At 38.1% G+C, this 20,287-nt stretch overlaps 2 protein-coding genes across 3 annotated transcripts in view; both read left to right on the top strand.

The window, feature by feature from the left end:
• ccbe1 (collagen and calcium binding EGF domains 1) overlaps nt 1–1,098 on the top strand; it is a 36,158-nt gene extending 35,060 nt beyond the window's left edge. For both annotated transcript variants that reach the window (XM_010742408.3, XM_027282284.1), the window contains exons 10-11: nt 123–158; nt 574–1,098. In XM_010742408.3, coding sequence (XP_010740710.2) covers nt 123–158; nt 574–858 — 321 coding nt within the window. In that variant the 3' untranslated portion in view covers nt 859–1,098. The remainder of the gene's footprint in view (nt 1–122; nt 159–573) is intronic.
• An 8,079-nt stretch (nt 1,099–9,177) lies between these two features.
• Nucleotides 9,178–20,164, top strand: lman1 (lectin, mannose-binding, 1). The gene is made up of 13 exons (XM_010742420.3): nt 9,178–9,475; nt 10,930–11,084; nt 11,642–11,749; nt 12,190–12,251; nt 12,576–12,675; nt 12,806–12,929; nt 14,032–14,090; nt 14,267–14,399; nt 14,613–14,800; nt 15,117–15,187; nt 19,179–19,341; nt 19,436–19,560; nt 19,652–20,164. Exons 1-13 carry the CDS (start codon nt 9,256–9,258, stop codon nt 19,686–19,688), a joined length of 1,545 nt encoding a protein of 514 aa, XP_010740722.2. The 5' UTR covers nt 9,178–9,255; the 3' UTR covers nt 19,689–20,164.
• Nucleotides 20,165–20,287: the final 123 nt, after the last annotated feature.

Below are 20,287 nucleotides of genomic sequence, written 5' to 3'. Positions count from 1 at the left end.
CATGATCTTAGTTTTCTCTCCCTGCCTCCAGCTCTTTAAAAACTAGAATAATATGAATTCTTCTCATGCTTTTCCCCCCTATTGTAATTCATCTAGGCTAAATATTTGTTTTGCTTCCCCAGGGGGATAGAGGAGCTCCTGGGCCCGTCGGACCACCAGTAAGATTCTGGCCATCCATATTGATGCCACACTATTGTAACTTGTTATCATTATCCAGAACAATTCAGTTAAACTAAAGCATGGCTGAAAAACAGACACTGGACAGTACTGTCAAGCTCGAAGTAAATAGTATCCAGTATAGAGTAAGCATTATCCCATTAGATAAACACTGATGATGCTAATGTTAACAAATCATGAAGAAATGCTCAGTAGCTAGTGTCCAGTCTGCTGGATTTCTGTTGGGATAATCTTCTCAGATGCAGGAGTAATGTAATCTTTCCATGAAATGTGTGCTAAAATAAGTATTTCACAAATAATTTGTGAGATAATAAACTAGTGCTAAAATAAGTATTTCACAAATAATTTGTGAGATAATAAACTAAACAATTTGTTTTTGTTGCACTCGACTCCCAGGGACCTCCGGGCTCCTTTGATTTCCTGCTTCTGCTAATGGCGGACATCCGTAACGACATCACTGACCTGCAGAGCAAAGTGTACGGTCGGCCAATTCACTCTCCAGGGGAGGATTTTCCTGTGGTCCCTGACAGCTGGAGGGACAGCCAGGACAACCAGGACAATCTGGATACAGGCTCAGGTGAGGACTACAAGGACCCTGCACCTCGAACAGGCGGGGGGTCCAAGAGGAACAGGAAGAAGAAACCAGCTCGGGAGAGGACGGACTTTGACTGGAATATTTAAAGAGAGTCGGTTCAAATACTTTTGTCAGGTGTAAATACTGAAATGGTTTGTTTTTTATTTAACAGATTGTACTGTATGCCCTTTTTTTCTATCACAGATGTTTATTTTTGTATGATATACAAGAGTTTGTGTGAATATTTTTTAACAAAATGAGCAGACTGTGTAAATGCATGTTTTATTTGACATTTTCAGAAAAAGAAATTGGTCCTTCACAGCACATTAAACAAGTCTCTCATGAAAGCAGTGTTTACCTCATTACTTAATGACGTTATTTTACTCACAAATTGTGTAATGACTATGAGCCACCCAAACCCTAGATGATGAATGGATTGCTACAATCATGTCTAGATTTGCACGATTAAAAAGGCACACAAGTATTATTGAGAGTTATACAGGTTTACTCTTGTCCGACTCTTGCTCAGTCACACTCTCCTTTTTTCATCTTGGCTTCTTTCATTAACATCCTCTTTGATCTCTTCACCTCTGTCATTTTGTGAGAGCCTGCAAAACCCAGTTAGATTGCCCGCTTGCCCAGCTCCAGTTCTAGCACGACACTGTCAGCATTTCCTGAAAAGTCTCTCTGACTGTATGCACTCAGCTGTTGGATGGCTGTGTGGACTGCTCCACCAGAGGGCGACCTTCTCAAAGCCAAAGCTCCACAATTTTGGGTCACTGCACTGCCAGGTTCTTTGCTCAGCAATACCTCAACATTTAAATATAACGGACTGACTAATGCATCTCTAACAAATTACAATATGCTTGATATATATGATCATATATCAAGGATGAAGTGTCACCAATAAGGATACAGCTTACAAAATCCTGAAGGCTGTGAAGTTGTAGCTGGAAAAGCCTGACCTCCGAGGTGAGAGTAAAGGTTTGTTGTTAGGCGTCCAGCTGGATTGGACTTTTCTAAACTCATAAACTTTGTTCTTTCACCTTTTTGTTCTCTTACTCATAACTTTTATCTCACTTTGTCGTTTATTTGGATGAAAGGAAGTTGCAGATATAATCTCAGGAACTTGACCAAAATTTGAGCGTGAATTACAAGACAAGCAATAAAATTCACAGCACTGCTCAAGAAACCTTCAGCTGTATTTATCATCAGTGATCCAAGTCTTTTACTTCATGAACAACAGCAGTGGAGTGGTTTAATTAACCTGTCTATTGTATATATGAGTATATGAACAATTACTATAGTAATTATATCATTTTGAATTCTCAAGCTCATTATTAATTTTATTGATACTAAATTATTTTTTTGTTCCCTTGGTTACCTTCTGGTTTAGTGTTGTGTTGTGGTTTCATAACATCATAAATTGTGTTACTCCCCTTGATTTATTTCACAGCTGTAGTTACTTTGCAGATTTAAATACAAAATCAGATCAGTTTATAAAATATAATACATTGTTAGAGATAAACTTACTCCAGTCTCCTTCATTATAAATACCTTTACTTCTGATAGTCTACTACTAAAGCACATTTTGCTTGTACTTTTACTCAGTGGTCGAAGAAGTACTCGTGCAGAATGCAAAAAAAAATATATATTATTGTATTATAATTATTGATACATACAATGAGTGGAACTTTTTATATATATACTGCAGAGTAGCCTGTGAATTTCCATTGGGATTAATAAGGACTTATACATCATAATTCATTTGCTGATTATATTATTACATTATTGATCTAAATCTGAATATTTCCTTCTAAAGCACAGTAAAAATACAAAGTAGTATAAAATGATACAAGTTCTTTTACTTAAGTACAATACAGTAAAACATCTGAATACTTCTGGTGATGAACTGATGAATATCAGTAACTCAGTCCACAGTCTGCTTCCTCCATTGTTCAGCTCAGGTGAGTCATTAGCTGCTGTATTTTGTCTGGGTGGATATGCAATCGGAATTTAGATTTTGTATTTAACACCAGATAAAGTGGAGTGTGTGATAATGGATTTGTACTTTTGAGATATCAAGATATTTTCATTTAATGTGGCTTTATACTTTGCTTCAACCCTATTTTTGAAAAATGAATGAATGAATGTACAATAGTTAAAATTAGTCCTGATCAGCTATTAAAATGCTGCTTACAATATAATTATATATAATAACCCTTTCAAAGGGGCATTCCTGCATAATAAGTATATTATTTTCTATACTTCAGCTTAATATAATTTTAAATGCATAGTAGTGTATTTTTAAACAATTCTATTGCTACTTTTATATAAATGGATATAAAGGATCTGCATACTTGGTACTGGATTCAGTACTCCTTTCAATCCAGTAGGTGGCAGTCATATGTCAGTCATACAGCATGAACTGTGCGATTACAACCCTTCTGAATGATGCACCACACACAGTTTGGTGAACTCATTAAACTTTGCAGGGTAGTTCACACAGAAGTGCATGAAGATCATCAAAACACAATCATGAATGAAGCTTTGTGGAGATGTTCACTCGGTGTGGGTGATGTCTGGTTTCAGTTAATCTTATGTAACAATATTTAACGTCTTTCCTCTCAAAGATGTTTGACAACATGGTTGCCGGCCACCAGTAATGATACTAACTGAAAAAGACATATTTAATACACCTGGCCTGTCTCTGTCAGAGTAATTATTGTGACCACGTCGTGATAATCTGTTACATTTCATTTCTGGAAGCAAAGCAATCATCTTCATCAACTTTGTTACATATTCTGAGAACATAACAATCAAACAATATCTAAAAACTAACAATTGCGTCATCATAACCATCAATATTATCATCATTTCATCAACAAAATAAACAAAAACTGTGCATGCCAAGCATTACTATAAAACAGTCACATGCCACGTTCATCAAACACTCCATCATTGTTTACATGTTGGCATTTGTTTGACAAAAGGCCTATTTTCAGAGAACAGCGCATGTCATGGTTTGCATTTGATTAAAGAGGGGCCGAAATTAAAGTCCTGTGCACATCCTTTTAACAAGCATTGGTCATCTCATCCAGGGAAAGACAGGGGGGAAAAAACTTGGCAATACATTTCTCCAAAATCCCTTGTGGAAGTAATTAATCACCATCATACAAGAGCAAGCCTTAAAAGATTTCAAATATTTGCTGAAGTGCCCCCTTGTTCCTAATTATATCTCCCTGCTTGTCCCCCTCATTATTTAGAACTACCCACAAAAAGATGCAACGCTGAATAGGAACCATCACACACCCAGCCCCCATCCAAAGAAAATGTTTAATAGCAAATGAATTAGTGAGTTACTGTGCTGCAATAATGGCCTTAATGAGGTAATTTTATTAGTAGCGGCTGCCCAGAACTATTGGAAAATGATGGAGGAAACAAACAGAGAGAGGCGGCATAGAGAAAATTAGTGTTACCCAATTCATTAATTAATGCATTAGTGTGAGCTGCAAATTAACTGCCCCAAAAACCCTCTATTCAGTGAAGATTATGATGAAACAAGTACATTGTTGCCCTCCGACGTAATTACAAGACAGAGCAAATTCAATTCTAATGAGGCGAAAGGCACCCCCTTAACATACATCCCCTATTTCCCCCCTTTAAAAGGGCTTGCTCTTGTCGGAGCCTAAGTTTAAGGAAGTATTGAGAGTGAAGGAGACAATAATGAGAGATCGGCCTGGTCCTAAGTGCTTTATATGCTGCAAACAGGTAGAGAGGATTGAATGGCTCTCTTTCTGGGACTCCTGGGGGGCCTGTCTTCCCAGCACAACAACACTTGGCCCTCAGAAAAGGGTCCGCTGAGGAGCCTGGAGAGTGAATGGACCTGTGCTGCAGTGGGTCAAAATGAATGGCCACAAGTTCCTCAATTAATACAAACTATGTTGTGCCGGCACAGGGCTACACACATGTACACAAATACAAGCATGCACACACACACCTACACACACAAAAAACACACGTAGACAGCCCTTACCCTTCCACCTCTCCCTCTCATTGAGTTATCTTTACTCAGGCTTTGTCTCCTCTAATTGGAGCTGATGAGGGACTAATTGGTAGCTTTTTTACAACACCCAGTACTTAAGCAATGGCAAGCCGAGGGAGGCAGCATGAGCGAAGTTAATGAGAGGCTTTGCACAAATAAAAGCTTTAAAATGGGCCTGTTTCACAGAATGGGGAGAAAAGGAAAGTTGAGAATATCTTTTGTGTCCTCCACATCTTTCACTTATGTGCAGGTATCTGAAAAGAAGAAGAAGTGGTGGAGGGCACACAGTGGTTGCCGAAACGGTGAGCACTTGTGTGCATAAAGGGATCTGTTCTGTATTGTTTGGGGCCCATCGTTTAGTGTGTCTGTTAAAAATGAGAGAGGGCTGCTCTTCAAATGAATGTGGCAAAGTCCTTAGTGGACAATAAGTGCCCTCTCTTCCCCCGGACCACACTGGACTGTGTTGAAGCAATCTGAAATAAAGGTTTAGTCCTTCTGCATTGTTAAGGGTGAGTATGTGGCCTATGTGCACAGAATTGAGCAAACAAATAATACAGCAGCAAAGGCAGTCTATACAGCTCTGATGTGAAGTAATCATTAAATCTTTGTAGTGTTTAATTAGTGTTTGAAATGATCACGAAGCAAATGATGAATGGGGCTTGTATGTCTCCTGTTAGAAACAGTCGCATTATATATGACATTGCAGAAACACTAAAGAAAAATCAAGCTCAGTTAGATGGTAACTTAAACATAAAAATCATGTTCCACTCCTGGTCCTCTATGGCCAGTTTAAGGATTTGCATCATGGTGGTGAACTTAAGAGCACAGCGGGCTCAACCACAGGACATTTCCTTAGCATGCTGTCATCTCAGCAGACATTTTGTTCATGTGATAATGGATTGCTTTGTGCTTTTCAGGTATGAATAAACACCATGAAGCAACAGGCTTCGTTTAACTAAGCTGCGGTGTCACAGCAGGAGGTGACAAGCCACTCTCCCTTTCCCCCTAATGTGACATGGGTAATACAAACATCTTTAGATCCTTCAGGAACAAGCAGTCCAATGCGCAACATTTATTTGTTGTATTTGATGAGGCCAGTTTTTGACTCCAAATAACGGCAAACAATACACAGAAAGGTGAAGTAGGAAATTATAATATATGAGGTTGATTGTGGTCAAAACCAGATCAAACTATTCAGTATGAGTATAGACTGATCAAATAGACACCCAAGCAGTATTTTAAATATAGTATTATTTAAACAATATCAAATCAATATTTCATGCTCCGGATCAACTTGTCACTTCTGAGATACATTTACTACAGCGTTGTGTAATTCCCTGACCAAATATTTGTGCTGACTCATGTGATGGGCTATTCACAGTCTCAGTGACCCATTAACATCCTACAGGTTCCCATTGTCCAGCCGTAAATGGATCCATTAGCATTGCTATTGTTATTTAAATCCTGCATTTCCTAACAAAGAGTGTGGTTTAACTCTCTAATGAGGACTTCTTTAGACAAAGGGACGAAGGCCTCTATTTTCTCTGCTCTCTAAATCCACTTGTTAGACTTTGTTAGAGTTTTAAATGTTAGCACCTGTTTTATAATTTAATGTACTCCATTTAGAATTACTTTCTGATGTAGTTGATGGTTTGTTGGAGGTTTATAGAGGTGTTCTAAAATGCAGTTTTCACATATATTCTGTTATTCTTTACTGTATTGTAATTAGTTTTTTCCCATAAAAATCATCAAGAGTGATCTTTTGCACACCCTGAAGCTTCTCTGATACACGCCTGTGCATTTACTGTGTGCCTTACTACAACACATATTATTTAAAACACTACATGGAACTAGTTTAATGAGAAGCAGAAATTTCCCATTCCTGTCATACCATGGATGTTTTATTGTGCTTGACACTGACATTAATCCCTTCAATGCGGAAAGGGAACTATTTTGCCATCTTTTCTTTATTGGTGAATAACTATCTTCTGTTATTCTAGCTGTAGAAAACTTGGAAAAAAGTTGAATTCTTGTGACTTTTTTTCTGATCTTAATTCACTAGATTTTCACAAATGAAAGGCAATAAATCTCTGATAATGGTGTAAATGTAAGTTATGTATGAGCAAAAACACATGCATGTGAGACTACAGGTGTTTTCTGCTCATCCATCCTGAGAGTTCATCGTTTGGCTACAATAAGAGAGGAAATGTCTATGCATTTTTGCATTTTCATTGCTTTTATATTTTTTTTATTTAGTGTGGAAAATATGTTAAACAATAACACAACACAACAAATTTACCCAGAAGAAAGTACACTAAGGTGAGACAGAGCAAGCTAGATCCAAGTTTTCAGTTGTATGACTGGCACTATAGGTGTTTTATCTAGTAAACTAGTGAAAATCAAAAGGTTAAACACTTAAAAAGAAAATATATTCTTTGCTTGTGAAATTACTACAGCGCAAAACTAGACTTGTGCAGATCAGTCCTTATATTTGCTGATCATTTGCCAGAATAGTCAAAATCCCTAGATTAGTGTCACCACAAATAGCTTGTTTTGTTCCTGAACCCGTAATCACAGGCCCTCACAATAAGTGTTGCTGCACCTCCAGAAGCAATAGGAAGAATCCGGTGAGAGTAAATAGAAAGTGAGTGGCACATAATTGTGTCATCTCCCCGTCTCCCACTGAGGCTTTCACACTGCAGTGAAAGCTCCTGCAGCCAGCACGGCTTTGTCAGCTAACCTCTCACTGACCCTATGCAGGCTTATGAGCTGGTCCAGAACAACACAGGTAATACAGATGCTGAACGGACTAAAACCTCCATGTGGATTTTGACAAATTTTGACATTGAAATTGTATAAAAAAATAAATAATAATAATAAAATTGTGTATTGTTGGTTAGATAATAGAAAGACTTTTAAAGATATAAACAACTGAATTGTCAATTCTATATTATCAACAATTTGTAGGGAAGTTATCTGAACAATATATAGTATAGTAGTATATGATAGTATAGTATATTCTGTTGCACACATTCAGCAATGGACACATAAAGCTATATAATGACATCTCCTTAAAGGACCAGTGTGCAGGATTTAGTAGTGTAATTGTTGCCTTGCAATCTCCTCACCTCACACTCGCCTTCCTAAGGAGAAGCAGTAGTGGCTAAAGAAAACACGCATATGTAGAGCCAATATTTTGTTTGTTCTGGACTACTGTAGAAACATTTTAATCATTATTTATTTGACAGATACAGCTAGAGGAGTGACAGGAGAGTGGGAGAGAGAGAGAGAGGGAGAGGGAGGACGACATGACGCAATGGGCCACAGATTGGATTTGACCCCTTGGCCTTTGGACATGAGGAGCAGACTTTATCTTGTGAGCTAACTGAGGCCCCTTTAGATAATTTTAATTCATTTGCACCACTACTGATTTCAGCCTTTAAATTTAAGCTTAAGACCCACTTTTTTAGATTGGCGTTTCAATTCTGACTGGGGCAGTACTGTTTCTTAGGTGTACTCATTCTGTCTGCTCCTTTCTATGTATTTCTGGAAGGCTTTTAAATACCCTGCAGCACTGCAGCACTTTTAATTGTATTTGTTTGTTATGTATCTGTTATGTATTGTTTTATGGTTTTGTTGTAAAGCCATTCGGCTCCCAGATAGCAAAAATCTTTTGGCTTCGCTTTGGCCGAAATCTGGCTTTCATTTGGCAAGGTCATGTCTAGGCCCAAATTAGGAAAGCCAAAATCATACCAAAAGGGAGCCAAAATTCACCCAAAACAAATTGTGGACTTCAAAATATAGCCATAAATGCCCCAAATCAGCTGTTCCCACTCGCGCCCAATCTTCTGGCAGGCCATAAACATGCCTTAACTCAGCCATATATTGCTGGCGCCTCCTTATCTATTATGGATAACCCTAATCATACCACAGGTAATGTCAAAAGGCTTTCCTAATGCCAAAAGAAAGCCAAAAATGCCAAATGTATGCCATAATACAGCCAAAATATTTGTTATCTGGGATAAACTTGATTTGATTTAAACTAGGAAAAATACAAAAAGATTGTTATTTTCAGGTAATTATACACTAATGAAAACAGAGTTGTGCATAATATATTTTATGTCTGCCGTATTATGAAAATCTGTAACTTTTTAAGCTTTAGGTAGTTGATAATTTTTTTGTGTGTGTGCCAAAAAATGAGTCACACAATTAAGAGAACACAACTGGTAGATTAATCCTCATAATTATATGATGCCTAAGGCTGTATCTTTTATTTGTTTACTTGACGACGTGACGTCACTTATCAACCTCAGCTGTAACACACACACACACACATAAAAAACCGGAGAAGAAGAAAAGCGGCACCAACAAACGGACCAATCAGAAAACGCCCTGTTGGCCCTACAGGCGTCCCGTCATGCGCGTGGACTCAGCGCTACGTCAGCAGTGATACAGAAACATGGCGGTGTCCATAGCGCAGCGCCCGGCTGCAAACGCTCGTCTGTTGATTTTAACTTTTCTCACCACGTTAATATTTCACCGCAGCGTCGCCGACGTCGCCGCAGGTGCCTCGACGTCCGAAGAACCTCCTCACCGCCGCTTTGAGTACAAATACAGCTTCAAAGGACCGCACCTGTCTCAGACGGACGGCAGTATCCCGTTTTGGATCCACACTGGAAGTAAGTTTGTGTCCAGCTGTCAACATCTCCGAGCCGCTGTCCGTCTGCTCTTTAGACTCTAACACAGCCGTGTTTGTTTGTGAGTGTTGAGGTTGTTCATGCGTGTAGCGGGGCTGTGTTTCCGCTCACAGCTGACAGCAGCTCGCTTCCTTCATTCACATATCTTCCTTTTTTTCACAGTAAAATTCACATGTGTGCTAAAAAAAAACAAAACAGCAGGTTTAAAAGCCTGAAGATTGCTGCATACACATACAGCTGAAGTGTTGAACTTTGGGCCTTTGGATTCTTGCATCACACACTGAGGTGTCCAGTTGCTGACATGAACATTCAATAAAGACAGCATGAGATTACAGCACCCTATCTCCAGTTCAGGATTGATTTAGGGGGGAGGATTTTCTTTTCTTTTTGCTACAAAGAGGATGTGACAGGAAATACCTCTATAATGACAGGAAACAAGACTCAAGTCATTACAGGTTACCACATCAAACCTCCAGACCGCATCAGGATGGCCACACGTATTTTTTTGTCCAGTTCACTTGACTGTCACGACACAAAAATAGGCCTCACGATTTAGACCCGGGGTAATGTTTTGGGATTTCTGCTTGGCTGGCAGAGCGCGTGCCCCATGTGTCAATGCTGCGGTCCTTGCCACATTTGGTTTGATACCAGCCGAGGTTCTTTGCTTCATCCATCCTCTCTCTCTCTCTCTTTCTCTCTCCCTTAACAAATCCTGTCCATCGCTCCAGCTGTCACTGTCTAATAAAGCATTAAAAAAAACACCCCAAAATATCTTTAAAAAACTTCTTAAGACTGAGACGTCGGCGTCCATAACACAGCACCCGGCTGCAAACGCTCACTTTCAAACTTGCTCAGACCACCAAGTTATTTTTGTCTATTTCTTTCCACGTGCTCTACATGCAAAGGATAGGGGGCAGCATTTCACCTCCTCCTACCCTCGATGTGAACTTAACAAACTCTCGTAACAGTAATGCAGAGGAATTGTACGTAAAATTGTACGTCTGCCCACAAAAAGCCTCTTTTTTTTTTTGTCCAGTCTCTCTGTATAAAAAGTAGTAACACGGAGGTCTGCGTGTCCACAGACGGCTACAATAACAAAAGTGGATGTCTACACTTCTGTTTTGTCTGGCCAGTAAGTTATTCGAGTCACAATGACATGTAACAGAGGAAAGCAGCTACTGATACGTAGTGAGATTAACAGTTCATGTAACGCTGTGTAAACTTAGACTGTACAAACAAATCTAAGTCTGAGTCACTTACTGAGGCAGCGATAAGAGTAGAAAGTAGGCACTTTCAATCATTTTCATTAACAGTAATACTACTAGTTAGCAGGCATGAGCTTCTCAGATCGGAGTGGAAGAGGAAGACACACAAAAAACATCTGTCTCTGTATATTTTATTTTGCAAATTCAACCCATCTCTCCCCTCCATCCCAGATGCGATTCCCAGTGCAGACCAGGTGCGTATCACGCCATCCCTCAGGAGTCAGAGGGGCACTGTGTGGACGAAAAACAGAGTCAACTTTGAACACTGGGAGGCCGAGGTGACCTTCAGAGTATCTGGAAGAGGCAGAATGGGAGCGGATGGATTGGTAAGAAAGACTGTAACTTGATAGTAGTTGTTATTTAAGTAAACTTCAGTCCAGAACCACGGAGACCAGGAGCACACTTACTCTGAAACAACACTAGACTGGCACACTTACTGTATCTCATACTGTATCCATCTACACCAGGGCTGGGTATTAAACCTCAGTGCTTTTGAATACAGACCAAAATGTTTGTAGCGTAGAGCTTCATGAAGAAGTGCTTGATTACAACCGGTCAACCTTTATTACTTGAAACACTTCAGTTGTAACATAATTTGCGGAAATATACTTTTGCACAAACACACACACTGATCAGAGGAGATGATCACATGAAAGGATTCCCCGAAAATTGATCTTTAACGCACATTAAATAATACTGTTTTCTGTAGTTGCCTCCGGATGATTCACAACAGCATAAATACACATAAATACTGTAATTACTCTCTCATTCACTGTTTCATTAGAAATCTATCAGAACATAATGGCTACATCCTTTGACATCTGTTTTTATAAAGGATGCTAAAACAAACTAATATTTGCACCACATTTTTTTCCTTTGACAGGCTGTGTGGTTCACCACTGCACAAGGCCTCGACGGCCCAGTGTACGGTGCTGCCGACCAGTGGAATGGAGTTGGAGTCTTCTTTGACTCTTTTGACAATGATGGAAAGGTTGGTGTCAACTTCGCTTCACCAACTATTGTTTAGCCTCAACGATTAATGATTGTATGTTTCCATGAGTGTTCCTTGGGGTGTTTTTGTGTTGAAAGAAGGCTGCTGGTAGAGTCTTTGTTTCTTCCTGTTCTTGTTCAAAGATCTTCAGCTACAGAGGTAGCCGACACCAACACAAAGACTGCTTCTGTTTAGTTGTTATCAGCTGGTTTAGTAACAGAGACAGACATAGAGTGCTAAAAATAAAGACGTAACGGTGAGCTTTACATTTAACATTTTGCATCATTTTTGCTCATTTATGTCTATCACTGTCTTGAAAAACAAATCTTTCATAGGTCAGCATATATATTGTTTTATCTGTGTGGGTTTGATATTTCTGAATAAATAAACACACACATAAAGATGAATGCCGTTTCCTTGTTTTCTCATCTTCTCCCCAGAAAAATAACCCAGCTATAATTGTTGTGGGAAACAATGGCAACCTTGTTTACGACCATCAAAAGTAAGAAAACATTTCTTCTGCTTTGCCCTGACGTCATCACCAGCTCATATTTAAACAATTTAAAGCAGATTAGGAAATATGATTATATTTACTTTGAAAGTAAATAATCCTCTATCGTCTCCTAATCTCCAGTGAAAGCTTTGAATCACGTTTTCAGTGCCACTCCAGTTTGTCTTCACACTGTTTACGGCACTAAATAAATGTTTACAAAAACACACATGAGCATTATTGTTATTCACTTCTTTAATAAACTGTAATCGTACTGTCTTTGTGGATCCCAGTGCTGTATATGTAGATGAATGTAAATGTTATGTCTTGATCCAGTGACGGCACCACACAGGCCCTCGGTACATGTTTACGAGACTTCCGCAACAAACCGTATCCTGTCCGAGCCAAAATCACCTACTACAAGAAGACACTGACGGTAGGAGAAACAATAAACACTCACACGTTGAGTATCAGATATATTTTTATCTGTATATATGAAGGGATAAACGACAGCACAGCCAGTAGTGTTTTGTTTGGCTGCATCATGATTCTGTCTTCTTCCTCAGGTACTGATCAACAATGGATTCACTCCAGACAAAGAGGACTACGAATTCTGCACAAAGGTGGACAATATGGTCATTCCCACTGAGGGATTCTTTGGCATTTCAGCTGCCACTGGTGGTTTAGCAGGTATTATTCTGTTCTCTGTGTTTTAAAAAGCCTTAAAAGCTCTAATGTCAGTATTGTTTAAAAAGGTACACGTACTTCTCTGTAGGCCCTCAGAGGGACCGTAGAGTTAGAAAGTTATTCAGTTTAAATTGTCAGGTGTGGAGGTATGATCAGGCTAATTTACATTTATTCCACTGTGTTTCCAAGACAGGGCCGTTTAGTTTCAAGTAGGATTTAAAATGAGTAGAGTAGTAATGAGTAGTAATAAATAATTAATAAAAGAAAAGCTCTTCTTGTTGTTGAGGGAAGAGGAATTTCAGTGTTATTTTCCACTACTGATGGTGATTCTCTGGTATTTCCTTTTCTTTTCTGTTCTTGTCAAGCAAGCACTCGGCGGAAACAAGTATCCAATACAGATAAAGAGTGTAATGTGTCAATATCCGTTTTTCTAATAGACAATAAATATATCAACTTTTATATAAAAAAAAAGACTATTACGATCAATATTGTTGCTCTGAAGCTCATACCAGAGGCTCTTCTGTAAACAGTTTTCTAATAAGTATAGCAACTTCTGATTAATCCACATCAGTTTCAGCTTAAATTAACAATTTATCATCTGTTGTAAACCCTACACATTCAGAGTACAGACTAATTTAGTCGTTGAATAGATACAGGTACAAATAAAGGTGTACTCGCTCATTATTTTATTATTATAGGCTTATTATTATGCTGTTACCACCTTAGTATTACTCCATTTTTTACAGTGATTAACAGTGTTAATGTTTTCTTTCACCCTGATGCAACCTCAGTATTGTGAGATAGTCTAGTGTGAGTCCATTGTAACTGTTAATAATGAGATGTTACTAATGTTACTCGTGTTTCTGAACTGCTATTCTCCTATTACAGAAAATAAACTAATATTACCATAATTCTAACTATATAAACTATATAATTCTAAGTTATCACTCTGTAATTACATGGTATTAGCCCAGTGTCACTTTTCTCTAAATAATTATCACCCTGTTATTATCTTATTACTGTGCTTTAATGTCAAGTGCTGCCAGTGTTTTCAACTCTGTTTATTTGTGTTATTTTCTAACGCATAATTTCTTTCCTCCATCAGATGACCACGATGTTTTGTCGTTCCTGTTGTTCAGACTCACAGAGCCAGGCCAGCAGCCGGTAACTACATTTTCTCAGAGCTCCTAATACTTTTCCACAATCCAGTGTGTGCTGTTGTTCTCTTCTCTGTAGCTGTGTGTGTCTCTGTGTGCCGCATGCATGTGCACACCATAGCTTTAAGCACAGCCTCTATTGAGTTCGGAGAGGGGTTTTTTTTTTTGTCTTTCTCATTGAAGCCTCCACCTGAATCTGAGATTCCTAAAGAAGAGAAGGACAAGTACCAGGAAGAATTTCAGAACTTCCAGCAAGAGCTCGACAAAAAGAAAGAGGAGTTTCAGAAAGAGCACCCAGACGTCCAAGGAGAGCCAAGTTAGTTTTCTGAAATCTTTTATGTGAAATCCAAATCATAAACTATTATTTTGCATTTATTTATATATTTTCTATCCGTTCTATATTATGTTTTATATTTTCCAAACAATTTAGCTTAGTTTGTTCAGATAATATACTCACAGAGACATTCCCAAACCAAGCTTTTTAGATTTTAATTGCTCTCATTTTGGATGTGTTTTATATCTTCTGTAGTTGAGGATTTGTACGAGACCGTAAATGACCGGGAGATCCGTCAGGTGTTTGAAGGCCAGAACCGGATCCACCTGGAGATCAAACAGCTGCACCGGCAGCTCGCCATGATCCTGGACGAGCAGCGTCGATATGTTTCTGTCATCACTGATGAGGTTGGCAAGAAGGGGGCTAACGCTGAGTCGGGACAGGTGAGCATGTCATTGCAAAGAGAGATTCACACCAAGTGCACACCGAATAATAGTGGGTGTTTTACCTTCCTAAGATTTAGATTAATTTCTAGTTACTTATAGATTTAAATCAGGTTCAGAAATAGTAATTTTGATACCTCTGGCAACAAAAACAAAATCAATACAGAATAAAATTCCAGTGCTTTCACTTCAGTGTTTTTATGACTGTGAGTCAGTGAGGTTATGAAAACTAATAAAAAAAAATTATGACAGCTTTATCATATGTCAACACTGCAGCGTTTAACATGCAGACCATTATGTTGTATTTCCCTTTTAGTTGGACGTACAACATTTGGGTTCTGTCGTAGCCACCCAGCAGGAGGTTCTCAAAAATCTGCACGAGTTGAGGTGAGTAACAACAGTGTCATTGTTGTTGACATTTGGTTTATCTTTAAAAACTAGCTGTTGTTTTTTTTTTTTTTGCAACGGACATAAAGAGATATCCCTGATGCTTCAGAAAAACAAGGGAAATCCTGCTTCTTAAATCCCTCAAATCATATTTAATCCGAGGATGCAGAGGCTGCAACATCACAGGTGTCTGCCAGCCTGATAATCCAGCTGCAGTAACAGTCACATGCTCGTGCACGCACACACATGCACTTAATGGGCTAATCATCACACTGCCTTGATTTAAACTCTAAACCATTTCACTTAAAAATAAAGTTAGAAAAACAGTACTTCCTAGCAGAAGTTTGGAGTATTCCCAAACAGTTTATCAGTAGCCGGCCAAATTCCACCGGGCATGAATGCAATGCGTTCTGTGTGCGCTGCCATCACTAACCATAACCCGCCACTGGTTGCAGCCATTCTAATCAATATTTCAAACCCCACCAGAAGCACTGTGGTGTGTTTCAGAAATCTCCCAGAAGCTCCACTAAGAATATGTGGCTGTTCTATTTTTGACGGAAGCTGCAAGCAGCCCGCGTGCACAGAGCAGCTCAAGCTCACAAGAAGTCAGACACATAGGGCGTAGAGAATCCGGTCGATTTTCAAAATAAAAAGGCATGTACAAATTTCTAATTGTAAAAACAGCCAAAAAGGAAACAATTTAATACACAGCATATTTACATATTTGGAGGCATATTAAAAACAAGTTAAAATCTGTCAAAACGTTCCACTTCTGAAATGCTCCTGCTTTGGGTTTGAAGAATGGACCAAACAGCGTCACAGACGTGCCCGGTATTTATTAGGGGGTTTTCAAAATAACAACAAAGACTCTTGTTTTATCCGCTTGCTCTCAAACTTGCAGGAAAGTGTGCAATACACAGTCTAACACAACTAAACTCCTGTTTCCAGGATAATGCTCGCTTGTGCTAAAAAACGTATTGGCTTGATTTACCAGCCTGCTGTGGCATTTTGCTTGGGCAATCCACATTGTTGAGCCCTGCATACAGTGATTACAGCATGATAGGTATAGTAATATCCAGCTGTAATCTTTTTCTTCTTTGTTACTTTACCACTCTCCGATTAACAGCCTGATAATTCAGCTTAAGAGGTTTTATGATGGTGTGCCTTCCATGGCAAAGTTTCAAATGACTGTTTGATTTTGTTACTTACAGTAAGTAAGCCTGATTTTTTTGATGTTTAGAGTTTGTATTTAGACAATAACATATTTGTATTACTTGGCTAAGGTGCTTGTGGGCTTAGTCACTGTGAGCACGCAACACATTAAAATAAAGTCTTCTTCAGATCTTGTAGATTTGTGAGATTTTAATAGTTTTTCTCAATTTCACAGATGATTAAGTTATGAATCAACATTTTTGACTCGCATGTTCAGCTGTTCATGAAAATAAAAGCCTTCTTTAATTCACTTCAGTACTTTGCACCCTAAAAATGAACTGCACAACTGTTAACTTGTCGCTGCAGTTTGATTGCACGTCTTAATTTGAATACACCATCTGCATTAAGAATTAACCAGAATCACAAGATATTAAAGATTTTATTGTATGTAACAATAATCTCTTAGTCTTATGTATCCAAGAACCAAGCTGCCCTAAATCCAACAGGACATACATCCTTGAATGACTTTGCATACATGATTTTCTTTCTTATATTGTTGACCCATAACTAACATGGACTCAGACTCACTTACTCATCCTATTTGCTAATTCTATGCAAGCTTCTACAAGTGAAGAATTTTATTGTATTGGCGACAGGGAAAGACAGTTTCTGTGATGATTCAATTTTAAGAATAGAAGATAAGGTGATGCACAGGAGTAAGCTGATTGACACATAAGTTCAGACCCTGGCAAAAGGCTGCAGCTGCTCCCTCTAATGTGCTAATGTGTGCGACTGATCTGTATTACTTTGTAGACTGAGCTCTCAGTTTATCCTGACCCATCTTTTAAACACAGAGTTTATGATAGGACCTCATCTCAGACCATCCAAGGAGGGCTTTCCGTTCATAAATGGGTCACTTGTAGCAGATGACGATTAGATGTAGGGTTTAATAAATGCTCACTTACTTTCTCAAGGGAGATTTCTTTTCCCCCCTCTCTGTGAAACAAATTAGATTTTGTTTATATGTCATCCCTGTCCATCATATTGGACCTCAACCATGTGGCCAAGCAAGAAAAGGCCACATCCTTAGCACCATTTTGTCCTTATCAGATTAGTAGTTTTTAAATACATCTGTCATATGCAGACAAAACATGGTTTACCTCCAATTGATTTCTTGTCACACTTGCCCCCTTGGGGCCTTCCTACTTAACGCTGCTGGAATTCCTTTCATTTGTCAAGTTACTCTCTTCTTCATAATCGTCTTAGACGTGTTTAAGATGATAAGGGAAACTTATTGCTTTCTCTCTTTGAGTAATCAACTTTAAGAAATTGCATTTTGTTGAGAAATATGATCCAGGATTAAGGCGTCTTCATTCTCTCCTGAGAGTGAAGATGCAGATTTTACAGACTTCCCATTTCATCACTGGTGAGCTCTGACAGTCATTCTTTTGGATTGACGTCTCTTTGAGGGGATGATGTATGGACATTTCTGACACGCACAATAATACAAATACCATTTTTACACAGATTAAACAAGAGGTACATAACCTGATAATAAGTGAGCATTAGAAATTCTGTAGTCTTTTTCTTACATTTGGACGGAGCCAGGCAACCTGTTTCTCCTCATTTGCGGTCTTTATGCTAAGCTAAGCTAACAAGAGTGGTTTCAATTATTTCATCAAAGCCTCAACAAGAAAAGCAGAAGTGTATTTTAGAAAAACGTCCGTTTCTTAAACTTGTTACAAACGAAAAACCAATAAATCCAATCCAAGGTGCGCTTCAGTTATATCATCGAGTTGACACTCGCCACTGTAAATATTGTGACAACCCCCGAAGTAAATGCACTAAAATTATACATATAATTATCAGTGTTCGCATTGCATTCACAAGTTGAAAAAAGCTGAACATGAGGCCTCATAGGTCAGACTTAAGTCAGACTTAAATCAGTAAGATGAGTTCAAGATGAAGACATGTCACAGTTACTGTCTTTTTAGTACATTCTGTCCATTTCATGGGAACACAAACACAAAGATAAAATACTTTACTCACTCAATACTTTGTCTAATTCAGATAAAGACTAGACAATGACAGTATTAAAGCTAACTAACTAACCAGTGTTTGTGTGGATGCATTATATATTATTATTATTATTATTATTATTATTATTATTATTATTATTATTATTATTATTATTATTATTATTATTATTATTATTATTATTATTATCTCACTTAAAGGACCACACGAACCGTTTTTTTTTTTTTTAAGTTGAGTCTCCAGACATCAGCGTTTGTTTTAGTTACTTAAAACATTTTTGTTGCTGTTATTTATTTATAAATACATAAAGCCTCTTGTGTCCTCCACAAAGAAACAGTACAATACATTTACAATGACCAAATGTATTTATTTCAACTCTCATATGCTTTTTTTTTTTTTTTTTTTTTTTTAATGTTCAATGTTGTTTCTCTCATAACTCAACTCTGGATTCCAGATAAGGTTCCTCTTGTCGTCTGTTTCTTATCCTCCTGTTCTTGTAATCTGTTGTAAGAACATGTTTTTATAAGGGATTAATTTAGCAATCAAACTTTGACAATATGCAGCCTTTTGTGACTAGGGATTAAAAGATTAATTTTGGACAATGTGTATTATTGTAAATAAATGATACCCTACAGCATATTTACTGCACATCATGTTTCCCAACTTGAATTCACTCAACACATGTATCAAATATTAAAAATTCAACATTTTGACTATATCATCGAGATATTTATTTGGTAAAGCAGTTGCAGTATTACTGCAGTATCTTGTCACTTAGTGTGTCTCCTCTTTGTCGCTGCAGAAACTCTTTTCACGAGTCCCTGAAACAGATCGGCTCAGTCCAACACCAGGGTAACGCAGGCGGCATGGGAACATATGAGACCATTCAGCACTTCAACGACATCAAGGAACATCTGCACACGGTCAAAAGGGACGTGGAGCACCTGGTCCAGCGTAATGTTCCGGTATGGATTCTCTCTTTTTAACCCCAGTTTTCCCAGTTTAACAATCAGATCAGAGCTCAGCTGACCTGAACTTTCTTTTCTGTTTGCCACACAGAATCCTGCTGAGAAGGTTGTGAAGTGTCCTGAGTTACCTCCAATGCCTTCCTGCTTATCTACCATTCATTTTGTAATCTTCATCGTCGTCCAGTCAGTGCTGTTCTTCTGCTACATCATGTACAAGTAAGACATTGTTTTCATTTTGTCATACGTGTGCTTGTGGATTTCAATGACTGTCTAATGCTTTGTGTCTGTCCTTTGTTTCTCTCGCCAGGAGTCAACAAGAAGCAGCAGCAAAGAAATTCTTTTGATGAAATACATTTTTGAGTGTATAAATGAGGGAATTTTGATAATTAATTTTTTTTTTTTTTGATTATTTCAGATTGTAAGTTATTGTACTTGAAAAATTTGGTTCTGTTGATAAAGTTTGTTTTAATTCATTACAGATTTTTAATTTGATCAGTAAGTTGTTGTGTATAAATGCTCGTGTGAAACTTATTGTTATGGATTTTCAACATGATGTAACATGCTCCTTACAGTATTTTTGGTTGGCCAGATCCTTAGATTTTGTTTTCAAAAGTTGAAAATCTGCCACAGTCCCATTCCATGAACCTGAAGTGATTACAAAAGAAAATAACGTGTTTTGAAATGTGCAATTTTGTATAAAATAATGCTGGTGATGAAAACTCAGAGCAGATGTCTGCTTCTGTTTATCTGTTTTGATGACATGTCAGAATCTGACATATCCTCTACCTGAACAATTTACATAAACAGAAAACACAAATCACTGTGGTGTCTATGTATTCTTTCACGGGAGACCATACAAGATGCATCTACAAAGAGTGTAATAAGTAATTTATCGTTACTAAGCAATTAGCAGCCATAGTACATGTAGGTAGATTTGTAGTTT

The sequence above is a fragment of the Larimichthys crocea genome, chromosome IX (assembly GCF_000972845.2).
Source record: "Larimichthys crocea isolate SSNF chromosome IX, L_crocea_2.0, whole genome shotgun sequence".
Classification (NCBI taxonomy): Eukaryota; Metazoa; Chordata; class Actinopteri; family Sciaenidae; genus Larimichthys; species Larimichthys crocea.
This window is presented reverse-complemented; position numbering and strand designations above follow the sequence as displayed.

Bases quoted from the DNA above. Each gene is read 5' to 3' on its own strand.
- lman1 (XM_010742420.3), top strand. From the start codon at position 9,256: ATGGCGGTGTCCATAGCGCAGCGCCCGGCTGCAAACGCTCGTCTGTTG. The intron at 12,252-12,575 runs GTAAGAAAACAT...GTCTTGATCCAG, and splicing joins CTTGTTTACGACCATCAAAA to TGACGGCACCACACAGGCCC. The intron at 14,400-14,612 runs GTTAGTTTTCTG...TATCTTCTGTAG, and splicing joins AGACGTCCAAGGAGAGCCAA to TTGAGGATTTGTACGAGACC.